This window comes from Haemorhous mexicanus, chromosome Z (genome assembly GCF_027477595.1).
Source record: "Haemorhous mexicanus isolate bHaeMex1 chromosome Z, bHaeMex1.pri, whole genome shotgun sequence".
NCBI lineage: Eukaryota > Metazoa > Chordata > Aves > Passeriformes > Fringillidae > Haemorhous > Haemorhous mexicanus.
The window spans coordinates 43,254,225-43,279,717 of NC_082381.1; the positions used below are offsets into that span (position 1 = coordinate 43,254,225).

Genomic DNA, 25,493 nt, shown 5'->3' on the forward strand with positions numbered 1-25,493 from the left:
ACCGCTCCTTCCCCCCACGGCAAAGCCCAAGGACACCTGGTTGCTGGAGACAGCTGGGGATGGGGCGGGGGACACGCATTCAGACACACGCACCCCTCCGCGGGGCTGGGGGAGCGCGGCCAGCCTGCTCGGCGGCGAGCACGGAGGGGCGAGGGCGGCGCAGGGAAGGGGCGGGGGAGCCGGAGGCAGGGGGAGGGAGAGAGTCCAGCTCCCGCAACGAGGGGAGGAGGAAGGAGGGACCGTGTCGGTGGGATGGTCCGGAAATGCTGTGATAAAAAGAGGGGCGCGGGGGAAAAGTAGGGAGAAGCTGTGGACTCATTCCTTCTCCCCCACTCCGCGCCCGCAACTTCCCCGGCAACCCTCGGGCACACGGGCGCCGGCCGGAGCCCGTGGGAGGCGAGAGGAGCCGCAGCAGCCGGCGCCTGCCGCAGCCACCTGCCCCGGCCCGGCCCGTCTCAGCACAGCGCCTGTCGCCGAGCGAGGTACCGGCGCCGGGGCGGGCGGGCCGTGCCGAGCCGGGAAGGGCAGAGAGGAGAGGCGGGGTGCGGGCGCACAGAGAGAGGGGACAGCTCTTGTCCCTCCAGGTGCTGGCACGGCTGTGACCCGGTGCCGAAGTCGGGCGGGGGGTGGGATGCAGCAGCCGGAGCTGTGCTGCACCTGGGGCCGGCCAGTCTCAACCTTGAGCCGTCCCGGCTCACCCTGAGGAGGTGCAGTCCTCCCTGGCATTGCGCTGGGGGCTTTCCGAGGGGTTCTGGTGGGGGACTTTCCATCCCGCCACCCGGACTGCATCCGCATCCTGATCGCCCAGCATCCCCCGCTTGTTCTCCCGGGCTTCACCTTCAAATGCCCCCTCGGCGGTCCCGGGCGGACCTGCCACCTCGGAGCAAACCCTCTGAAAACCGAGAGGGCGAGAAGCAGGCGGGGAAACGAGAAAGTTCAAAGGTTTAACTCCTTCCTGCCCGTCTGCAGTAAACAAGCCATGAAAGGGGACCGCATTGCTCCTCCGCACTTGCTCCCGGGCACTTGCCCAGTCTGGGGGAGCCGCCGTGTACCCCTGACTCCTCCCACCCGCTGAGCACTCGCCAGCATGCAGCTCTGCTCCTCGGGTGCCCTGTCGTGCAAAGCAGGGTCTGAAAGGATGGAGGGCTGGAAACTTGTCTGCACTCAGACGAAGGGAGGAAGGCTGTGGGGAGAGAGCTGAGGAAGATCAGGCATTTGCTTTTTCTTCTCCTAGAGACACTATTCCTGTTTTGATTGTGCCTCTTTGCAGGCTGCCTTCCAAGGATTCCCAGTCTCTGTGCATGTGAGGTGTGAAGGTGGGCAGGACCCCAAGCAACAAATCATGGATTTTGTTATGAAACAAGCTCTTGGAGGTAAGTGTGATTGGCAAACAAGGGGCCACCTACCCCTTCCCTTTACACCCAGAAAGAGAGGGAATGGTCTACTGTGGTAGGGTCTGCACCTGCAATAGCTTGTTGAGGACTTGGAAGAGTGTGCCTCTCACTGATTCATGATCCCGGAGTGGAGTGTTTGGAGAGTCTGAGCAGGAGAGGGCAGCAACAAGCAGAGACCAAAGCCCCATGTCAGAGGAGAGATCTCCCACAAAGGGTGTGCTGGCCCTGGGTCAGGCCTAATTGGCACCCACCTGGATGCATATCCTGCTGTGCAGTGTACAAGTCTTGATTTGCTTCATGCCATGTCACCGAGGCAGGTATTATAAATGATGAAGATTCGTTTAGGCAGAGTAAGCCCAGAGAATGACATATATGTGTAAGCCTTCTTTCATCTTTGCCCCAAAGACTGGCCAAATCCTGAACAAAAAATACCCAGTGCAGAAATTTATGTCTCTGATATTTTGAGAGTTATTTTTAGTAAGAACACTACCACAATAAGGGTGGAAATGATAATAAAGTATTCCTGCACACTTCACATGGATTTGAGGCCAATCTTCTATGGGTTTCTGTATATTAGCTTATGTGTGTGAGGAATTGTTTTAACTTAATGATGTGAAATAGAAAAATTAGGGATGTGTGTAGGAGAAATTGAAAACACTGAACAAATATTTGGGAATGAGTTTATTCTGCCACAGTTACTTTCTAGGTTGCTTGACCTGGACATTCGGTCTAAGCAATGGTCTAAGCATCACTGAGGTGATGCTGGATCCTGTTGGGAACTGAAATATTGGCCTCAGAGGAAGTTGATTATTATCTCTTGTATTCTATCTCATGTGTGCATTTTTCATTCTTTTTTCTTTGAAGGAACTGTAGATTCATGGGGCTCTGTAAATGTTTAATGTGTGGTGATATTGATGTTATATACAACTTCAGCATTTACTGCAGGACTTTATCCCATGGCATGGAAATAATGTTTTCATCTCTGAAAGTGGTAGGTATTTTTAATCAGAGGAGCAAAATTTTCACAGTTAAGAACAGAGGAAGCAACCAAAGTTTTAGCTGGGGTATTTTAGAATAGGGAGATCAAACTGGAGAAGAAAGGGACTGATTTGTTTGCACAAAATAGCGAGGTAAGAAGACATCTAAGTGAGAAGGTAGTGGTTTGTGTGGTAGCAGTGCTGTGTTTCATTTCACTCTTCAGTGCCTGTTTTGAAAGAGAATTAGTGTTAAGATGTGCAGGCTTTGCACTGTTTGCTGTAGTGCAAGGTTGCTTGCACAGAATTGAACCTGCAGGCTGGATATACAGGCACTACAGCTGGAGATCCATGAATCCAGTAAAGGGAAATAACTGCTTACAGACTGCAGTTAAAGGTGGGGGCAGGAGGGCTGCAGCAAAGGAATAACATCTACGATGGCTGCTTTTTTCTGCAGCTTGGTGACTTAACATGAGTTGGAAGCAGTGTCTGCCTGTGCTTAACAGCATTCACCCTGGGCAGACCTTCATTCTAACAAGATGTTGCATGCCAAGGTCAGGATTTGTATGATAATAGGACTTTCTGAGAAGGTAAATTCCAAATGCATCTTTTTGTGAAGTCTGAGCTCCTGATGTCTGTCAAGATGCTGTCCAGGGCACCAGCTCTTCTGCCAGATGACTTAATGTGTGTGGAACTTACCCACTTACTCAATAAAGGAGAAGTCTCTGCAGAGTGGTAAAATCCAGGAAATGCTAATTCATTACGCAGAGTCCTGTTTTTAAATTACAAATAGTTTCAACAAGATAAAACAAGATCTCCCAGTGCAAATGTAATAACAGAAAATTAAGGTGGTTTTGGACACTGGTTTCTCCCTGGAGTTAAAGCCCAAGCTGATGCAAATCATCCAAGCTGACCAGACTGGCACAGCAAACCAAGGACTAAAGGTTATAGTTTGCTTCCTTAGTTTTGGGGCCAGAACCCTTTCTGTCTGCCAGTTCTGATATCCAAAGGGATATGTACTTAAGAGTGGGACTGAATGATCCTTCTAGGCCCCTTCCAACTCAGAATATTCTGTGAATTGTGTCCACAAGGATGGTCAAACTGAGCAGAGCACCAAACCTCTAGTTGATAGGCTTGCTTTGGGTAGGGTATGTGGTCTGATCTGCTAGGGACCATTTTTATTATCCTCACTTTCTGGGAGGTCTTTGGGCGGATTTTGCGGCTCTTTGATTTTAGTTTAATATGGCTTTTCCCAGAACACCTCTGAATCCATTCTTCTGTTTGATAGGATTTTTTGAATGGTGCAAAAGTTCTTATACCATTCTCATAATCTCTTATGGCATTCCTGGAAGAAAGAAAAAAATACTGCAATTTTGTCATTAGGTCCCCTCTAATTTTCACAGAATCAGACCTGCTTTAGATTCTGCTTGCCGAGCACCTACAACTAAGGTAGCTTAACCCTTCAACTGTCTCAGATGGTGAAAATTCACAACGACTGAGGGCCAGTTGGATGTCCTTGACAGAGCATAATGGTTATGTAATTTTCATTAGTCATTTTTTCTTCCCAGCATACAGCCCTAAAATGAAGCTTGGACCAGAGCTTTTGATGGCCAAAAGCCTGGATGTGAAAACTATTTGCAGGTGGTTGCTTTTGACCTTTCCCTACTGTACAGGACTATGCAGGTCTCTGAAGCATTGGAGGAGTTTGGAAGCAGGTTTTGTCATAGGGAGTGATCAAATAAGGTACTGATAGAAAAACATCATTCTCCTACCTCCTCACTCACCTTATTGAGGAAGATGAGGTCTCACTCTCTGCTAATTAGCAGTAGCACTAACCTTAGCAGAATGCTTCTGTGGGAGTTTTGCCATTGCCTTCGAAGCAAACTTTGAAGATATTAGTCTTGTCTCTAATGACATAGAATGATCAGATTTGCTTTTCCTTGGAGTTTTGACCATAGGGGAAGAAGGCAACGAGCTGTTTTGAAAGGTAGGTGAGCTAAGTTAGCAAGTTAGCAGCCAAGGAAAGGCAGTTACGTGGTGACAAGTTGCTTTGTTTGAAAGTTTGATGAGGACATTTAGGTTTTGTGAAATCAGTTTGACAGGTTATTGTATTGCTGAGGTAGAATGTGTCCTTTCCCTGGCTTGGTGTTAAGAGGGTGTGCAGAAGTCTGCTGTTTCTGTGCAGTGGAAGGTCATCCTCTGCTGTGCCAGCACTGGGATTTTGCTGCTGTGTTGGCAGCAGAGTTTCTGCCTGAAGGTTGACCAGCTTGAAAAAGTGTCTTTTTAAATCCATGGCCTCTTCATGGCAAAATCCTTGACCCTTTCATTAGCAGTGGGGACTGTGGTCCAGGAAAAACAGTACAAAATAGTAGGTCATTTGGCTGACTTCCTTCTGTAGCTTTTATTTATTTTTTTTGTGCTTCTCAGACCTTTCAACACCCTGTATGGAAATCACACTATTTATTGTCTGACAGTGACAGAAGCCATGGAGAAGTAATGATCCTTATTAGCTGTGTAAAACAAGAAGAAAGTAGCAAGAGGTTAAAGGCTTAAAATTGCTTCTTCTCCCACATAAGTAACAGCAAGGGAATATTTTGTACCTCTGACCCTGCTACATCACAGACATTGACAGAGGTGTGAAGCCAGGGTGATTTGTCACTCTGCTGTTCCTGTGACAGTTCTTAAAATGAAGACAATCAGAATCATTTTACATTAGAAGTGCTCTTTGCCAAGCCAGGTCAGAGCTGGGCTAATGTTATCACGACCGATGTGTGTGATTTCCCAGGAGAGAACAGAAACTGGAGGATATGGAATGGGTCCTGAAGGAGTTTAGCTGTAATACTTTTCACTGTGTAGTGCTTATTTCTTGCTAAGTTTGTGTGAAAGCAAATTGTGCACGAACACCTGACTCCCACGTTGTACTACGCTGTATCACTTCCTTTGTCACTGCTGGCTTGGACAAGTAGGGAAACTGGTTTTGAACAGAAGACAGTGAACTTCATGAAGCTCTTCTGGGTGTCATTCTGTTACTGGGTGATTTGAGGGCCAAGGTCTGAGATATTTTCTTATGAAAAAGAAAAAAGGAAACCTATGGAAAGGGAGGAGAATTTACTGGAATGTTGGATCATGATGTGTTAGAAGAGAGAGAGAGATTTCCTACTGCAGAAAGCAACATTCTGCAGACCAGAATATTGTGAAATTGTAGTACACAGAACACAAAGTAGCTCTAAATATGATGCTGCACAGAGCCCTTTTAATGTGCTACTTTTATTGCCTCAAATGGGAGAAATGGCAACAACTGGATGGTAAAAGGTTGGAATGTCTGCCTTAAATATTGAATTGTTTTAATGTCAGCCTGTGGATAAATTATGCAAATCCTTTAACATGTAACTGTGCATGTGAATAGTAATGTCTAAATTTCTTCTTCATGCTTCCAGCACCCCTTGAATTCATAGTGCAGTGCAACTGCACTAGGAGGAAGGGTACATCTGAGTTTCTGGATAGATATTCACTATGATAGATAATACAGGCATGATTTGCTGATTTATTGGCAGCAGTTTAGGGTGGGGACTTCTGCTTCACATCTGCTTCTTCTGTCAAGAATCAGTGGACACTTATTTTGGTTCAGAAGGGTTCTTAAAATACTATAGGCACAAAACAAATGCAACCAGATTGCCATCTGCAACATGCCAGCAGGGGAGCACTTTACGTCCCTCAGAGAACTTTACATCCCTCACCAGAACTTTGTTTCAGATGGGTATATCATAAAACACAGTCCAGAGGGAGTCCCCTTGTTCCTGGAGACAGACAGAGAGATCCAAGCCCTCGTGAAGATAATGGGATTTAAGTCACTGTGTGACTTAAGCTCTGAAAGAGCAGCTCCTGTACTAAGCTTACATTAGGGAAGATGTGAGGGTGTGTGAATGCCAGATAAGCCTGAATGAAAATCACACTAGTGTTTAACATCTTAGCAGTGACCTTCTGTATATTCTACTGCTGCATTTGCCTGACTTTAGTAGCTTGTGAAGTGAGGATTAAGTCCCTAATTTTTCCTGCAGAAGTTAGCAAGATCGAGTGCAGTCAAAGGCAATACAGACCTATTCAGGGTGGAACACATTGGGAAATAAATACAGGTGTTTCTGTGCTCTCCTTCTCCAACTCACTCTCTTGTTTCTCACATTTCCAATTCTCTGCTGAGCCTCTGTGCTGCACTGGGACCTCATGCACCAACCAGGCTGTGCTCCACTGCTTATGTTAATGTGTGAAGTTCTGGAGCAGGACAGAAACTGTAATGCAAAACTGCACGTCCTAATGCTAACAAACAGTGTGGGTATTGACTTCTGGGGTCTCTTTTGTCTGTAATCCTTGAAACATTTAACACATGAGGTCTTTCATTTTGCAGTCAGGTGCATCCAAATCACAAAGACTGGAGAATCTGGTCTGAGACATGAGATCTCAAAAGACCACTGTAGCAGGTGATAGGTGTTGGGAGGCCACTCACTTTCATTCTCAGTTAACTTCCACCTGTGTTGTGTGTAATTCTGGGCCCCACAAATCAAAAATATTTTTAAGGGCGTTAAATACATCCAGAGGAGGCAAACAGGCTGGTGAAAGGTCTTCTGAGGAGTGGCTAAGAACCTGGTTTTTCTGTTTTGGAGAAGAGGAGGCAGAGGGGTCACCTCATTGCTCTCTACAGCTTTTTGAAGAGACAAAGTGGAGAGGGAGGTGGGATCAGCACCTGGGACCAGTGACAGGAGGCAGGAGCGTGGGGTAGATAGCATATCTGTTGCATACATTTTTCACAAGGAATGGTATTAAAAGTTTTTTTTTTCCCTAATGTAAATTGGTGGCAAAGAGATTTTCTTTGAGGAATTTGATTGTTGCAAGATGTCTTCCAAGGAAGCAAATGGTTGCTGTTGAGATGATACCAGAGAAGCAACTACAGTGATGGTCAGCTGACTTATTGCATTCATTATCCAAACCAGGAGATGAAAAACTGACCATGTTCATTTTTCCTGTTCCTTTCTGGAGAAAGCTTTCTTTTATATTTGCTTGCCTCTGTTTAGCCTGTTGCTGTTAGAATCACACAAAGCTTTCCCTTGTGTCTGCTGGGATCTCACTTATGTTTGTCTTACTTGGAAGCAGGCACTGCGAGCAGTGTGCTTTTTGAAGTATCCTTGAGGAAATGTGCAACCTTCAGGTGACTGGAGAGGTGGGCCACAAAGAGCTTTAACTAAGATTTGTGCTGCAGGCCATCTGCTTGTCAAAAACCTGCTTGGAGGGAGGGACATGGATAACCAGGAAGCTTTCTCTCCCAGAGAGGGAGAAATAACAAAATTTCACATATGTTAAGTAGTCTGTTTAGGATTGATTTGTGGCAGAAGAAAGGATTCTTCTTCTTGGTTTTTCAGTCCACTTTGAAGGAAGTTCTGCATGCTTTTGATTTTAATATCTGTTGCTGTATACCTGCATTTTTCTGACTTTTCTTTTTTTTTTTTTTTTTTTTACCTTTAATAATAGAAGCAAAGTGGTGGTTTCTTCCCAGCTGCATGGTTTTGGTGCAAATAGGATTTGTCAGTGCTGAAATTTTAGCCTGTGTTGCATAGGAGATGCTATCTGCAACAGCGGATTTGGAGCTGAGCAGAAGCCTAATGGATGGTGTATTACAATTACTGAGATCTTCCTGGTGAAATGGTATGCTCTAAATATAAGCTACTGGCTTGCATTTGTGTTGGTTTAAGGAGAGGGAAGTTCAGGATGTAGTTCAACTGTGTTAACTGTGGAGACCTACTTGCTCATGTGCTGACAAAAGCACAGACATTAGGGAAGACTGGTGTCTATGAAGGCTGATGTACATGGGAGGGCTTTCTTCTCTGACTAGAAGGGAAAGGTTTGAATTCATAAACCCGTGAAATCAAAGTTTTGAAGGCTGCCTGGGTTCAGAAGTCTTGCTGAGTGACGTCAAGAATGTATGGTCTGTATTTGTCAGTACTGCAGTAAGTACAGGGCTCCAAAAGCTCTGAGTAACTCTGCAAACACTCTCCCCTAAGGGAAGACAGGCATCCTGCCCTTACAGAAATGGGAATGCCTCTTTCATCCTGGGGCACCCCCTAAAGGCAGAAGAACAAAAATCCACCCTGGCAAGAAGATGGTATCACAGGAAATTTCATGTGGCAGTTGAATGGAGATGAGAAGTCCTTCAGCAGTGTTTGAAATCTGCCAAATTGTTGAGGAACCCTGGAAGAGGAATGGCAATAAGCAGGGAAGGTGGGCAGAAAGAAAGGGACAGATCTCTAGTGTTTTGCCATTGGTTTATCTCATGTCAGAGGGCTACGTGCAAAAGGCATGTTCTTCTGTTTCATGGCCAAGGTCCCTTCTCTGAACTTTAGGTGATAGTGTTCAGGCGAGAGGGAATAGACACTGGTGCTGAGACTCAGACACAAATACAGGCTCTAGTGTTACCTAGGATGAGAATTCATAGTTTTTCAGGCCATTGGAGAGAGGATATGGTTCATGAAGTGGTGACTGGTATATTAGCCCCTCAAAGCTGCAGAGTTTATATGCCAACTTCCAACAACTGTACAGACCCTCTGCAGTATGCTGAAGACTCTTCCAAATTCTCTGTCTCTGCTCCTCTTTCAGTGGTGGGGCAGAAAGCACTCTGCCTTAGCTTTGGATGCTCTTCTTTGAGGTGAGGCTTCGCCTCTGCACTGCCTTTGTATATTCATTCCACATGCTGAAATCCAGTGCTTGATCAAGGCAACACAGCACCTTGAACATTTGCACACTTACTGCTTTGAGCACTTTGCTGGTTGCCATCATATTTTCTCACGTACAGTCTGATTGTGAGAGCTTGGAATAGTCAGTTGTGTTTCTCTCAGGTTAGTTTTTGGGTCTGGAGTACGTGTCTCAGGATGTAGAACATTGCTGAGAAGGCTGAAAATTTCAACCAATCGCTGAACAGATGCTCGTGTGGCTTGCTGAAGGGTAACAGCTGCAATTACAGACGTGGCAAAGGCTATAGTGATCTATCCCTGGTACAAATCACAGTGCATGTTAGAAACAAAATACTTCAAACAAATTGTGTCTCTCTGCTGCGGACAAATTGACAACCACCCTGTGCAATTTGAGGATTATTTTTTTGTTCCCCTCTCTCCTGTATGTTTAAATGAGCTGGTTTTGAGTTGGGTGGATGCTGTCACTGCAGAAGTGCATTAATGCAAACAACAAATTTAATCTGCTGACTTTGTGCTCTTTTTGCAATTTGAATTTGTCATTACCTACAAGAATGAATCTGCTTAGTAGCTACTTACATTTTTGCATCATGATTTGAGTCTCGTGGCTTATTTGCAGTGATTCTGACCTTGAAGGAATGTCAAACATTCAACAACATCAACATAAATTTGGGATTCAAATGGCTGTGAATTACCTTCTGTGAAAAATAAGGGAAGAAACAAACAAAGAAAAAAAATCCATGTGGGGAATGATGGAGCTGTTTTGATAACTTCAGTCTCCTGAGAGAATTAGAGCATTGAAGGGGAAGGCAGACCACAATTAAAGGAAAAAGGACGGGAAAGAAATGTGTGTCAATGCCTGTGTTGACAAATAGTTGAACTGCCATGTCTCTGTGTTCCTGGATCTGTCTCATTTTTTTTGTTTTGGCTGGTGAGTTCAGGCAAATTTGACGGCAGAAAAGATGTTTGAACCTTCTGCAGAAGGTAACTGAGTGTGAGATGGTTGTCTCAATGGCTGGCCTTGTCTGTGGGAGAACCCTGGATATGCTTGGGAAGGTCACTTGATCTCTGTGTTAAATGGTGTCTTTCCCAGTCTCCTTGCATAGAAAGCATTTCAGGAATCCATTATCCCAAGAAACCAGCAGACTCAACTAGACGCATGCTCAGCTCTGAGCACTGCCCTTCCCTTCAGGGGAAGTGAACACTATTCTTCTGTCCTTTTATCACTCCTTCAGCTTCTTACTGCTAGACAGAGCTGAGCTTCTGGGCTTAATGGACTTGAAAATTTGTCCTTGACTTGATATTGGCAATGAAACTTTCTTGCTGTTTCTGCTTCACTGCCACGGTGTTACTGCATATGGTGTGAAACTTCCTGCACCCTGCCTGAAGGGGCAGGAGCTGGGTGGGACTGCCTGGCCTCTGTTCCAGCGCCGGTGCTAGCTGTGTCTGTCTCTTGAATTCTTTGAGAATGCATATATTAATCAAAATCCTAATTTGCAGGAGGACTTTGGAAAGGTTTTACTAAGGCTGTGTTGGTTTTTGTTTGTAATAAAAAGCTTTTAAACACCAGAGTTTTTTTTCTCAGCAATCAAGTAAAGAAAACATCTTGCAAGCATGAAAGACTACATGAGACTATGACATCATGTCCAAACCAATGTATTTTTTAATCTCTGGCAGTTATTTACTCTATGTTGAAGTTAAGTTTATACATGGTACTCTTCCTTGAGTCTGAGTGTTTTGTTCTTTGTGAATTAGATTTCTCTTTGTAGTTTCCTTCAGATTTTAAAAAAATCTAAATTAAAAAAAATCCCAAACAGAATACAAGTAAGTAAAAAAATTGAAGAGAAGGAGAAAGTACTCAGAGATTTTGCCAGTATATGTATATAGTTCCTCCTCTACACAGTTGTAGCTGGGAATGAAAGTGATTGGAAGGATATTTAGAAGAAAATCTTGATTTCATTGGAAACAGATGAGTATTTTTAAATTTTGATTTGTGGTTTTGTTTGTTTGGTTTTTTTTTTAATTTTGTATACTTAAAAAACTTTTCTTGACAATTGCAACTTTCTCCTCTGTATTTCCTTTAAATATCAGATGTTTCTCTTCCATGTCACCCAGGCTGCAAAAGGACAAGATTAAAAGGTGCATGAAAGGAAGTTTATAATTACATGGAGATAGATTAAAATGCTGAGGAAAAAGGTTAAGCAGGGACACTACTACTCTCTCTAAATACATGAGAGAGGTGATCACTGCCGTGAAGGAAGAGCTATTTAATGTAGTTAAGTGAGGGACAATATTGGTAAAAGGATAATGTAAATAAGTTGGCCATGAGCATCCTGGAGTCAGTAATTATTGTCGCTTGACTTGTGGGAGAGAAGAGAGGTGCTCTCTCTGGGGAATCCTGCTGCTGCAGCAAGCAGGAAGAAATGGAAACTGAGTCTTGGGTGATTTGAAGTAATTGTACATGCTCAGAGAGGTAGGGTCAGTAAGGGAGGAAATAATTATTGGTCCTGAGTACCTCAATAGAGAGTTCTGGTCTTTGAGTCTTCACTTGTAAGACTGTCCATAATAACAGAATTTAAAAGTGGTTTAATTTTTGCACTAAATTTTAATTTTTTTCCAATCTGTGATAACTTCTAATGGTGTTAGAATGCAAGCTCAGCTTAGTGGGAACCAGCATTGTGTTCCTGTAGGTGAATTAGTTACAGAGCTGTGGTAAATTTTCCCTTTTCTGAAAACATTTTAGCCCCTTTGTGTTTGTATAACAGAAGAGGTTTGCCAGCTATATTATGTCCATGCTCATGGATGATTTGAAATCAGCTTTTGGATTCAGATTAAAAGTAATTTTATTTCAAAGGACTTGGTGGATTTACAAATTAACTTCTAGAACAGATGGCTATACTGGATATCTTTCCAGCTGTGGCATTTCAACCCAGGTAAGAATTTTGAGTTTCATATTACAAGCATAGCTTGAAATTTGCTCCATGGTGACTTCTATCTGCAATTTACATGGAAACAGCTGTTTTCAAAGCATTTGCTGATTTTTTGGTTTTGTACTTCAGTTGAGATAAAAGTAATTTAAGAACTAGGTGTTTCTCTGGGACCTCTCCCTGGTTTTGAACACTTGTCTGAAAATAAGATGTTCCGTCTTCCTCAGTACCAATATTTACTGTTTTCCTGATTGTTAGACTCAGATATGCTCCATAGTTTGTCACCTGCTCTCTGCTATCTCAATATTCTAGATTCAGGCTCACATTACAGTACGGCTTAGGCCATAAGTCACTCTTACCTGGGCAGCGATTTCAGAGGGGCCTTAGGCTCCTTCCCCATGGCTGATAACTTTTCAACCAAGACTCCTTCAAACTCTCTGACTGTTTCAGGACTGCCTACCCAACCAAAACCTTCAGCAAGGGCGCACAGGTGAGTGGTTGAAAACCAGATCACTGCCATTGCAAGATGTTGGCTTCTGGAAGAGGATGAATGTGCCTTCCCTTTCTTCTGATTGTGCATCTTATTGTACTGCCAGTGAACATTGTGCCAAGCAGAGATCCCACATCTCTCTTGCACCATGTCAAGGTGTTGCACACCCTTTTTGGTCATGTGGCCTGAGATCCCCTGTTGAGGACACCATGACTTGCCTCATGGCTGAGGTGCTTGATTGGGACTTCTGGTCTTGTGTTTGGAATGTAATCTGGTAGAACTTGACAGGTGTTACTCCTTCTGCCTGGTACTCAGCACCTCTGCTCCAAAACAATTGCATGTGCTCCTGCTATGCTGGCAGATGCAATAACAGTTGCTTAGAATAGGTGGGTAAAATGCATCCTCTCGACCACTACCACAAACAAGAATGTTCTGTTTCCACACAGGAAAGTGAAGTCAAAGTGCAAAGTTTTGACTTTGCTTCACATAGTGAATCCTCTCCCTGGTTTAAATGTTGAGTGTGTCAGTTTCAATCCTGTTTTTACTCCAGCTGACTATTGTGAGCTGGCTGCCCTGAGTTAACTACACCCAGTAATTTTTTCTCTCTGTTATAGGCATCCTGTCTTATTATTGGTTCTTATGTAGTTATTTGTCTATTTTTTATTTAGGGATCACTTCAGTGTACATTTTGCTTTGTACTGTACAAGGTCCTTCTGTAGTGGGTCATTTTTATGTGCTCAAAAAATCACGTCTAACTAAAAGACAGTAGAACTAATCTAGCCCAACAGGGATGATCTCTGGATGACCAGGGAAACTCAGTGTTGTATTCTACACAGCATCGTCCTGAGCACTCACAGCCACTTCTTTGATACAGCATAAAGTAATTTAGAAATTTCAGCTGTCTTCCTTGACAGAGATCTGTCAATCTACAGCAGCTGAAGACCGGCATTTTTATTAATTTATTGCAGATTTAAATAGAACAATCAAAGGGATTTTCTTCCTCTTAAAAACTCAGAAAATTACCTTCAAAATCTCATTGCTTGGAATATTTCTTGTTTTCACACAGTCTGAAAAGGCTAAGGCAGATCCATCACCTTCATGTGCATGGAAGAGGTATTTATGGCGTATTATTAGGGATGGTCGGGCTAACCTAGGGATGGTATTAGTTGCATAAGATCTCAAACATACCTCAAGTGCGGCATGGATGCTGTGCAGTGAGGCAATTATCTATTTTGCTGTCTTCGGAACAGAGTGACCTAGATTCTTTCTTTTTTTTTCCCCCCTCTTTTTCTTTTTTTTTTTTCCCTCCGTTTTTCCTCACAGGGTGGCCCACTTAGTTGATTAAACTGCAACTCAATTATAACTGGTTATGTTACAGTTGGGAATAAAGCAGATGTAAAAAGAGTGGAGCTGATAACGTAATTTATTTTTTGCCTTACTGGTTAGCTGTAAATTACTGTTAGGATGAAGTGACAAACATTTGGTTTAGTAGCTTTTGGGTGACAGATATTTCACAGTAGCCTTGGCTAGTGGTATGGAATGCAGAAGTGATTCTATGAAAAGGTGTGCATTTAATGGCAAGAAAAAAAAAGGTTATTGTCTAGTTAATGAAAGATTTGAAATAAGCTTTAAATCCACAAGAAGTCCGAAGTCAGTAAATGCAAGGTCAGCATGGTTGATACTTTGTTTGAAGTGAATACATGAAACGCATTGACACTTTTGCATTATTTATAACTTTCATGCAGTGCACATTCTCTGATAAATCATTAGAGGCATTAGGAGGGTAAATAAGTCATCCAGGTAGGAGGAGCTCCCATACTGCAGTCTTTGGTAATAAAATGACCCTTTAAGTTTGTGACAGCCAGGAAGCATGTGGTCCATGCTAAAAACACTATAGTTAATGAAAACTGACATGAAAATTTCCTCATCTATACTCTCCCCTCAGTTAAGGCCCAGGGAACAAACCAAAACCAAATCTGTTCAGTGCAGGGCAACCTGGAAAGTAAAATTCCTCTTCCCATGAAGTTTAAAGAGTGAAAGGATCCAATAAGAACCCATAACCCCTGAAGACGGGTAGAATCTATTACATTTCTAGGCAAATATCTCTGGGGAGATATCTGCAGCAGAGACGAAGTTGGGCTTTAACCCAGCATCAGATTTATGCAGGGACTCCAAGCGCCAGGACCTTGGCTTGTCTCTTTGGGCTGGATGCTGAGTATGGCTTGTTGCTGTGTTGTGGCATCACTATTGCCACCTGCACATTCAAACATGATGACTTAACTAGGTGAAATAAAGCAATGGGAATTCTGCTGTTACTTCTGTCTCTGACAGTGGGGAAAACTGATTCTGTAAATACATTTCTTGATGGCAGGGCAGGGGAAGCCAATGCTTTCCTCTTCTGAAAATCCCATTACCCAGTTTAAGCTGCAGTCTCTTACTGCTCAGTTTTTGAAAGCCATCTCAGAGCTGGAGAGTTTGTTCTCTGCAGTGTGAGGTGGCTGCTGCCCTTGTCTGCCTGGATTCCCATTTGGCTTCAGCAAAACAGGAAAGAAGTGTCCATCTATGGCAAAATCTTCCTTTTATATCTTAGACCATAAGAACTTTCTCAGGGATCAGAGAAGAGCTGATGGACAAGGGCCTTCGGAAATCCTCCTTTTTGCATTTGTGCTGAACTTCCTTCTCAGGAAGGAATGGGCTGGTGAGGAAGCAGTATGCAGATATTCTGGGAGACACTGTACAAGGCTGATGACAGAGTTCATGGTTATGACAAGGCCAGATCTGCTCCAAGAACAGCTCACTTAGAGCAAAAGAGAAGGATCACATTGCTCCATCTTCAAATATTTTATAAGAGTGAAGTGCTGCTCATCTTTGTAGGGAATGCTTAGTCTGTTGAGAAGGATTAATCAGAGATAGCATAGAATATAATAGATAGTCATGTAATTTGAAGACCTTGAAAGTTCTAGAAGACTTGGCTTAAAGATATCTGACATCATGGGGAAGGCCACAGTTAATTTTAAATAGTCTGAGTACCAGTTGAAATTTGAAAGTATCTGAGACACATGCATGATTTCATATTCTTTTCTGAGCCTCTTCTTATCCGTGTTTTTGTAGTGACTTTAATGGTTAATTTCTTTCCTCTCAAGAGCTGACAGGCATAGACAAGGACCTTGGCTTGTCTTTCAGTCTCCTTTTTTTTTTCCTCATAGCAAGAACCCTCATGTCAGAATGTTATCTCTTTGATTTACTTTTGTGCAAAGATAGCACTACAACCACTTAACAGGAGAGCTTAGGAACTGTCTCTTGAGATGTATCCACCAGGATCAGACTGTCCTCATCTAAAATGTGGTGCCTAACAGGAGGATCTAATTGGCATCACTTGTCTCAGCTACCTCAGGGCTGCTGCAGTATCCTGGCAAGGCACAGAGGGGATTTGTTTGTTTAGTCATGCCCAGGATCAAGAATGCATAACATATTCCACATAAGAAAGATGGGCAGGCCTTAGACCTGATAATGCTTTCTTTCCCGTTTTCTTCACCACACAAATTCCAATCTAACTTCTCTCTGAAGGCCTGGGGTGATTCTTGTCCATGTTATCGCCCTGCACAGAGCCATAAATCACCCTTGTCTACCTCCATGGCACTGTTGGGCATCCTTTTCTCATGTACTCATTAGGAGCAGACGCCCTTTAATGGTGCAGCTGGTGGGTGGTAACAGCATGAATCTACTGACATTTTGCTAATGCTATTTGTTACAGCTAGAGCTTCTGTCTTCTGTCTTCTTCTGTGCTTCATAGAAATTCTGGGGATTATTCTTACCAGTGTTCTGTCAGGACCATCACAATGATGGAAGGAGGGAAGTGAAACAGTAATTCTTGTTTGAGGGCTCAGCTCTCCACTTACCTGCCAATAAACCCATTACCCCTTTTTGGACTGCTACAACATTTTTCCTGCAAGCATGTGTCCAGATTCTGATGCTTGCCACTATTTAGAGCCAGGTATTTGCTGAGCCCAGCAGTGGGGACAAAGACACATAGTCATGAATTTGCACAGCTCACCAGTCTGGATTACAGGGCTAATATTCAAATGGTGCTGCTGAAAGAGCTGTTGCAACTGGCAGTGGAGCATATGTGTAGGGGTTAATGTGGTGTGGTTATATCACTGACAGCCTCTGAGTGGTTGAATTCAGTTCAGGGCTCAAGCGCCGAGACCTACGGTTCCCTGTGTTCTGCAAAATGCTCCCTGTTCATGTTTGCTAACCTTTTAATTAGAGAACGAAATAGAGAAAGTCATAAGAGGTAACTGTCTTGAAATGCAAAATGCTCAGTAGAGCTTTATTTTAACAAGGTTCCTATTCCCAGTCTCTTAACTACAAAGCCCTTATAAGGGAGTCAGCTCATGAATCAGTCTTCATTAAGACATGTATTAAAACTGGCAGTAATTGCCCTCTAAGAAGTAAGAAATTCGTTGTGTTGGGTAGAACAGGATTTGTTGGGAATTTTTTCTTCTCATTTGAATCCGGTTCCATGCCCTCAAAAACAAAACAAGCGGTGCACCTGGGACAGTGAGATGAGAGAAGAGTACTGTCACAGTTTGTCAGCTCCTTGGGGAAGCTGGCCTGACCTTGCAGCCTTGTTGCTTAAGGATAGAGAGCAAACTGCTTGTGATCAGCTACTCAGAAACCTGGCTGACTTTAGCTGACTCTGGTCACAAGCATGTGCCAGTATGGTAAATGAGACAGATTATCCAGCTACAGATTTTTCTCTTATTTTCTGGCCCACAGGATAATTTTTCACAGGTGATATGGGGAGTCCTGTCTGTTTTCCAGAATATTCTGGGCCTCTGAAGGACATTGAGGAACAGAAGGTGTGAGCCAAAAGCTTTGTTCTCTCTGTCCACTGTCACCTCAGGCCACTATCAGAAGCAGAGCTACTTCTTTAGCTCTCATTCCTGACATGTTGTTGACCTCTGGTCTTGGATGGCAGACGATTGTTAGACATTTTTTCAAGGCTGCCAGTGTATTATCAACAGGCCTCTTGGCTATGAGAAGCTCAATGTGGTTTATACCAGAGGGCAGAATATTGGTTTCTTCTGAGATTGTGCCTATAGCAACAAATATGTGAGAGGAATCCAGCTGGACTGCCAGTGGTGCTGCCATTGCTTTTTGGGTCAAGGCCTTTTGTGTTCCAGTTCAGTGGCATGGCACAAGTAGGCTGGACCTAGCTGTCATGGTCTATCTGAAAAAATGGTTCCACTGCTGTGTGATCTATGCTGGTAAGCATAAGCACAGATACATGGCTGTACTACATACCAGTTAAGTCACACAATATCAAAAGGTGCAGAGATTTGGACTCGTTTTGGTGAAAGGATATAGTTGTCATGAATAGCTATTGGTTATCTCAACTTCAGTTTGATTAACTGGTCTGTGTAATATTCCAGCTGAAGATCTTGACCAAGCTTCTTACAGAACTCAAATGGATAGATGAGTTTGATATCAGAAGGTAACATGTATTATTTTAACTGGAGACTAGTGTTTCATTATTTAACATCTAAAAAACTTATATTTCCCAAGCAGATCTCTGGGGACCATTTGCAGATTCTTCCTTTCCTATAAGTAAGCATGTGTTCGTTCTCTGACCAAAAAGGTGATAATGAAGTGACTAAAAGGTTGTAGTTCTTTGCTAGAGAAGGATGAAATACAGCATTGGCATATATTCTGGCCACTAATAAAAAGAACAGGGTAAAGGTTATGAGGTCATTAAAGCATTTCCAGCAGAACACAATGGTTCAGAAGAATGGGAGGATATTCTGCCTGATATACTCACACTATGTCAGGATGGGGAAGTGCTGTATTTAGTAGCTCTTCTCTTTAAACTCCAGTGTAGCTATTTCCTGGCACACTGCATTGATCTTCCTCTCATCATGATCTTGTAATAATTGTAGGGGCAGGGCAAAATGTAATCTCATGTATTCCATGCCTTAGCTGTGACAGTAATTTAGATATCTGTCCTCATCTTTTCAGCAAAACTGCCAGTGATTTCCTTGCAGGAAGTGTTCATGTACTTGTGCACTTGAATATTCCTCTTCTAGTAGGCACTGTTGGTTTTGCACTTTGTCTGTTTCATTCCATTTTTTGAGAAGACTTATAATGCTAACTTCGCTCTGTGTGGCAGCCCTTTTTTGCTTGCCTTCATCTAGATACAGAACTGTGGAAAGGCCATTGTGCTTGAAAGCTGCTCTTTTTTTTTTTCTCTGGTAATGCAAAGTATTCTGTCTCCTAACAAACCTTGCATCTGTTGCTTTGTTACATCGTCTTGTTTGCACTTTACAATGGGATAAGTGTCCATGTTGTCATTCAAACCATTAATTAAAATGAAGGATAAACCTTGCAGAATATTCTACCAGCAGCACATTCTTCCAACCTGACAGCAAATCAATTGTGCATCAGCTTTCATACTTGACAGAGCAATATAAGTGTTTTCCAGAAGCCTTTTTGTGGTAGCTTCTACAAACATACTGATGGCTGCAGAAGCATTTTCCAGAAGCCTTTTTGTGTTTTCCAGAAGCCTTTTTGTGGTAGCTTCTCTACAAACATACTGACGGCTGCAGCTGCTACTGTTAACAGGGGAATTTAGAGGTTCCCTTAGAGAAGCAATATTTACTGACCTTTTAAGGGAACCTGTGAGAGGCAGTGGCTTCCTATAAGGTGATAGGAGAGAACATCAGCAGTGTTTCTTTTCCATACCTGCTGGATACCCACGTTAGCTGAGATTGCTCCTATCAGGAGCTCCAATCCTCCAGGATTGCTCCTACCCTCCTGGCAGAAGGTAGACCGGTCACAACTACAGACCCAATTTACCTTGGTGTGGAATGTTTGCAAAAAGAAGAAGGTGGTCTATAGTTGCTTTCAAATCTGCTAAACATCAGTCAAGTTTTTTGGTTCATTGCAATGGTTTACTCTTCTCATTTCTTTGCTTGTTCCTGTGAAAGTTTGGTAGGGCAGTGGAATTAGGAGAGGTACTGTGGATCTAAGGAAGGTTTAGAGTGGTGTGAGGATGTATCCTGACAATAGAATATGGTGTCTGACAGGTCATGTGTTACTTCCTACCTCAGAGCTGTTGGTATCCTTGTAGTGAGACATGCCCTTAATCTTCTACAATTTAGACAGGAAGGCTGGCAAAGCATCTGTGAGTTTTGTCATCAGTGTTATGCTCTAACCAATAACCAAGTTGTTATTGGTGAAACGTCTTCTAAAGTATTGGATTCTTGATAAGTGCAAAGAACAGGTTATTGCTTATTAGCAGTGTGCTATTACCCCTCTTCATGTACTCTTCAATCTGCTTTGTGGTTTGATGGATATTGGTCTTTTTTGGAAAAAACGAAAACCTTCTGTGAGTGTGGGAGTCCTCTCAAAGGAGTCCTCTGTTCATGTCAGAGTAGGAAGTGCCTGACCCTTAATTCAGTATGCAAGAGGCAGTTTGCATGTGGTATGTACTTCAGGGACGTTGCTTTGTATTCTGATTGAAAAGGAGACATAATTAGCATGAACCATTTTTATGAGCTGGGGCTCCCTTGTCAGAATCAACAGGATGCTGGTCTTAAAAAAGGGCCAGTATAGTGCAGATGAGAGGTGAGGATATGGGGAAAATAGCTGAGATTGCCATGTTCACAAGAAGAGAAGCAGGATTTACAGGAGCTGAAAAAGACCAGTACAGTGGCATGTGCTGGGAGTAAGTCCCTTGAGTAATTGCCTGAGGCTGCTGTGAATAAAATCTGCTGTCCTTCTTTCTGGCTATCCATGACAGTTGCACTTCTCTTGAACAAGAGTAACTGGCATAAACTTACAACTGACACATGAATTCAGCACTTCAAGTTTCCCGCCTGAAGAGTCAGACAGCGCTTCTTAATTCTGACTTCCATTCTGTAAGGAGAAAAATCAAAACGCAGGGTGGTCTTCAGGCATGCTAATTTAGGACCATGTTTGAGATTTCTTGTAGCAGCACTGACATTTAATCATCTTCTCATGCCAGCTATTAGGAGGAGGTGTGATTTCCCAGTGATTGTTGCCAGTGTAGTGGCCCCTTGTGTGTAGCTTGCCTGCATGGTGGTGGGAAGCGTTCTTTTTGCACTGGAAAACAGTGTACTGAGTTCTCAAAATGGGATAACCTGGTCTGTTCTTTTTAAATTTTATAACTGGAAATTCCTTGGTGGTGTTTGCGAAAGGAAGACACACAATGGAAGTGGCTCAAGGATTAATCAGATTGCCCCATTTGCAATTGAGGCCTCACTCTCAACAAAAAAGTTTTCCTCAAGAGCATTCAAATGTTTCTCTGTTCTGGTTTTCTCTCTTCTTTCATGATGCTTGAAACTGGGACTTTGTTTTAGTATCTAAGCAAAAACCATGTTTAAAAAAATGTGCATAAAAAATAGTGCTTAAAAATATATTCTCCATCTCTCCCCATCTCTTGATCTCTCTTTAAGTCACTATCTGTTCACCTTGCCACAAACTTAAAAGGGGTGAAAAAAATCATCAGCTTTTAAACAGTTGCATTCATTCTTGCCTTAACAGAATAAGGTTTCATCCAATGAAGCCTTAAAACATGACTTTGTCTACAGCTGAAAAACTGGGATGTTTAGCATAAAAAGATGTTGATCAATGGGATTGCTCTGATCCCAGCTAATGATTTGTGTCTTTAATCTCAAAAAGCTATATATCATAGTCAGTAAAGTAAAAAGCATGAGCTAAAATTAAGCATATGTGTTACTCCTTTACTAGGTTGGGGCTCTGTTGTTTTCTGTACACTGTGAGGAAACTAAAACTTGTAGAGCCTTTATACTTTCTCCTTTGTTGTCTTGGCCTAGACTGCGATCTCTGCATGACAGAAAACTGAAAGTGTGTGCCGAGCTATTGACAGCTGGCCAGAACGTCAGTGAGAGCTATGACATTTTGAGACTTCTAAGGAAATCCAGGCTACAGTCATCAGTTGCTAACTCTCTTTATGAGACAGTCCTTAGGCCTTGTTTCATGCAGCCACTGGCATTTATTCTTGGCAGCAGAAAACTTTGTTCACCCCTCATTCTAAACATTTGGTGTTTGGCTCATTTGAAGAGTGGAAAGTCACGCATTTTTCCAGTCATGCTTCTAGGTCATGTCTCATCTTTCTTTGCATCAGTTCTCTGTCTCCAGTATTGCTTCAGATGCAGCTGTGATTCTGGGTTCTTTTGCATAGCAGATTTTAAATTGTGTTAAACAGCTGCTAGTTGGAATTGAGGCTTAGGGGCTCATTAGCTCTCAAAGACACTTATATTTTCATTTGCATTTTGGGGGAGCTTATGATACCCTGTAATTACAATGTCTGAAGGCTGTCCATCCATCTCCTGGGGCTGAGAAGCCACTATTTTTCTGCACTATTTGATAAGTAGCAGCAAAATGAACCATTTGTTTAGAAAGCAGATAGATTTCATACACTGTTGTCAGCCATAGAGGTGGTACCCTCCTAATCCCTCCGGCATGCACTGGAACACCTTTTTGGTATTAAAAATGAATCCTGCTTCTTTAGTACTGCCAGACAGTAAGGTATTTTCCAGAGGGTGGAAAGATATTTACTGTTTTTCACAGAATAGTGAATCAAAGCTCAAAGGTAAATACCAATCACTGAGATGTGAGGTGGGTGAATTTGCTATCCTGACTAGAGTAACTCTATTATTAAAATTGTGACCGGTGGTATATGACTGTGAGAGTATATTCAAAGTTGTATTGATTCAAAGCAATACACTAACAAGCTCTAATCCCCCCCTCGAGATAATAATTCAGCATAGAATATTTTTCTTACCCAGTAGGTGGTCCTGTGGGGGGAAAAGACAGGACCAGCATATTGACAGATCTCAGAAGTTATGATGGAGTCTTCCCCTCAACATTTCTTCCTCCATTTTAAACTAATTTTTGTACTAGTACTTTATGTTGAGGTGGAGCTTGAGTGACTTTAGTCATACATCGTACTCAGTGAGCAGGGGTTGTATCTTGGGGGTGGGTACCTGAGGTAACCTTGGGATGGGGGCACTCCTTCTAGTATCTATTTTCCTACCCTTTTTTGTGATCCTTGCTCTTTCACTGTGTCTTGATGTCCTGAGGAAGATAGCTTCGATCTGATTTGGGTCAGAGGGGGCTTGAATCATCCCTTCATCAAGTTCTTAGACTCACAGAATGTTTTGGATTTGAAGAGAACTTCAAAGAGCATCTATTTTCAATGTCTCTGCCTTCTATTAGATCAGGTTCCTTCAAGACCCTTCCAGCCTGACTTTGAACACTTCTTAAGATGGAACACCCACAACTTCTCTTGGTAACCTGCTGCTATTACAAGATTACCAAAAGGAAGTACATACATATGATCACTTTTTTGCTCATCATGTTTATACTGTGTGAGAGGTCTTACCTGTACAGCACTCACCAATCTGTTCCCAGGAGTGTGGCTAAGCAGTCATGGAAAAGGGTCTGTGCACAGGTGATCCACATCATTGTATATATTTTTGTATTTATTTGAGGGAGGATTGAAGTATTGAAAGAGTTAATATTTTGTTTGGGGTTTGTACATGGTTATTTGGTGTTTGTTGGAAATTGTAATTGAGGTTGTGTTAGGATTGGTTGTATGGTTGGTTTTGGGTTTTTTTTTTTGTACTTAATTTCAGTTGTAGGATTATTTTGTGTAAGTTGTAGGGTTGGTTTTTGTTTTAGTTGTATGATTTTGTGTGGTGGTTGTGTTGGGGGGAGGGGATTTGTCAATAGTTGTGGCTTGGTTTTGTTTTGTTTAGGGTTTTTTTTGTAGGTTTTTTTTTTTTTTTTTGGAGTTTGGGGTCGACCAGGCATCCTTAGTGAGGGAGATGTCATATAGAGAAGCTCCCACAGAGACACTTGTCTGGGGCAGCAGTTCATGCATGCAGGTGAGCATAGGGCATGGCTCCCAGATATGAATTTGAGAGAAAGCCCAAATCTCATGTGGAAACTTTGAGTACTGAAGAAGAAAATACATACATGTGTCAGCAGGCAGCATCCACAATCTAGTTGGAAAGGATTAAAACCAATTAAGTGGAGGGTGTTAAAAAAGATATCAATATTTTTACTGATAACAAATTATCAGGAAGGCTATCCCTGGAAGGATATATACTTGATCAAGCACTGATTATTACAGCCTGAACCAGTCCCAAGTTTAATGCAACAAGGACACATGCCTGAAAACAGTTTTTTTTCTGAGGATGAGCTGCAATTTCGACTTTCACTGTGCATATAGGTTACCTGTCCTGCACTTCTTCTGACATATACCAAAATAGATTTCAGGTTTCTAATTACCAGGGCGTATTCTCCATTGATATGACTTCACAGAGGTGCAGGCCAGCTCACAAAGCGTAAGAACTCATCTTTTACAGATACCTCTGAAAAGCAGCAGCTTCTGTGTCCCCCTTACATGTGCTTACTTATTGGTGATGCCAGCTAACTAATCTATGTGGGAGAAGAGTGCTGCAGTATACACATATCTGAAAATAATGAAAGATTGCAAATGGTTGGAATCTGCACTGTTCTTTAGGCTAGAAATGTAAAGACAGAATAAATTACACAGGAATAGAATTCCTGCCTTGCTGTGAGTGGGAGCAATTTTTCGTATTTGGCATAGCAGGCCTATAGGAAAGCATTTGTTATAAATAGATGCAGGATGAACACAGAGGGGATCCTGATAGGAAGTGAAAAAGTGCTGAGCAAGAAAGATACCACCTTGTGGCACTCAGTGCTGCTCAGTAAGCAGTGGGATTGGGCTGGCTCATTGGAAACAACACAGTTCCAATCATGTAGGCTGAAATTCTTCGCTTCAAATCCAGTTAGAATAATCACTGGGCAGACAAATCTTAATAAAGAAAATTCTGTATATGTGCCCTAGCTCCTGTTAGTTCCTAGGAGCTGCTTTGCACCTAAGATCCCTGAAATTCCCTCAAAATTCAATTGTACACCCTCAGGCTGTACCAGTGGGTACACCAGAAGAACTGTGTGCAGTCTGTTTCACTACAGTCAGTTCAAAGGTGTCTTAGAAGGCAGAACTCTGTCAGATCAAATGTAGGGACAGCCTAGCCCAGTGCTGCCTCCAGCAGTGGATTTGTTGGGAGGGCAGCAACTGTGTGAGTGTAGTGGGGATCTAGCCCAGAATGCTGTTCAGCCTGCAGTAGCTGTGGCTTTCAAATCCTTGCATGCTATCTCTGTACATACCCGACAGTCATAAGCGTTCTTTATTTGAGTGCAAGTGTTTATGTAAAAAATTAATTAGATATCATGTTTGAAGAAGGACAAAAACTTGATATCCATCAGTTTTCTGAAACTGGATGTCCACCCCCAAACCTGCAGTTTGTATTGAACTGTATTTGTCATTCAAAACAATGTTCTGCCATTTTATAAGCTGTCCAAAGTAAGAGGAGAGCTTAAAAGGCTGTGAAAGTCATTGTGTGCAACATGCTGTGCCTTCCACTTCTGTAGGTCCCAATCAGATACTTTGAATGGGAAGCCTGGCTGATGTGTGATTTAGGGTGAATAAAGAATTTTGACATATATTCTCTCTTGTGATAATGACGGGTGAGAGCTATTAGCATAAAATTGCGATAAATCATGCTCATTGTAAAGATAAGGGTCTTGATTGCAGTCAGCACTGAAATCTCTAGCTCATTTCCTGTAAATCACTCACTTCAAAGGTAGAATTAAAAGATCTTGTGCTAGGCAGGCTTTACTGGGGAATTTGCAACTCATTGGCTGTCCATTTGTGTAATTAGGATACATAATATTTAGAAAATCTTACCAAAAAGCTGTTGCCTACTGTCATTTAGATGCTAGCTTTGGCTGTCCTTTTCTGCAAAGAGGTAGGCAGATTTCTGCCTACGTCCTGTACCACTGAGGTTAATGTGTAGGTTTTTTAGAGTTCTGAAAAGGCTGAGCAGAGAAACACA

At 42.6% G+C, this 25,493-nt stretch overlaps 1 protein-coding gene across 4 annotated transcripts in view; it reads left to right on the forward strand.

The window, feature by feature from the left end:
* The window catches only part of CPLX1 (complexin 1), a 247,859-nt gene that overhangs the window by 139,582 nt on the left and 82,784 nt on the right, over nt 1-25,493 (forward strand). The window contains exons 1-2 of one of the 4 annotated variants that reach the window (XM_059836793.1): nt 234-482; nt 1,271-1,373. The exons of 2 other annotated variants lie outside the window; for them this stretch is intronic. In XM_059836793.1, the coding sequence (XP_059692776.1) occupies nt 1,343-1,373 (31 nt within the window). In that variant the 5' untranslated portion in view covers nt 234-482; nt 1,271-1,342. Of the gene's footprint in view, nt 1-233; nt 483-1,270; nt 1,374-25,493 lie in introns of those variants that run through there. One more of the 4 variants, XM_059836794.1, reaches the window with a different exon arrangement.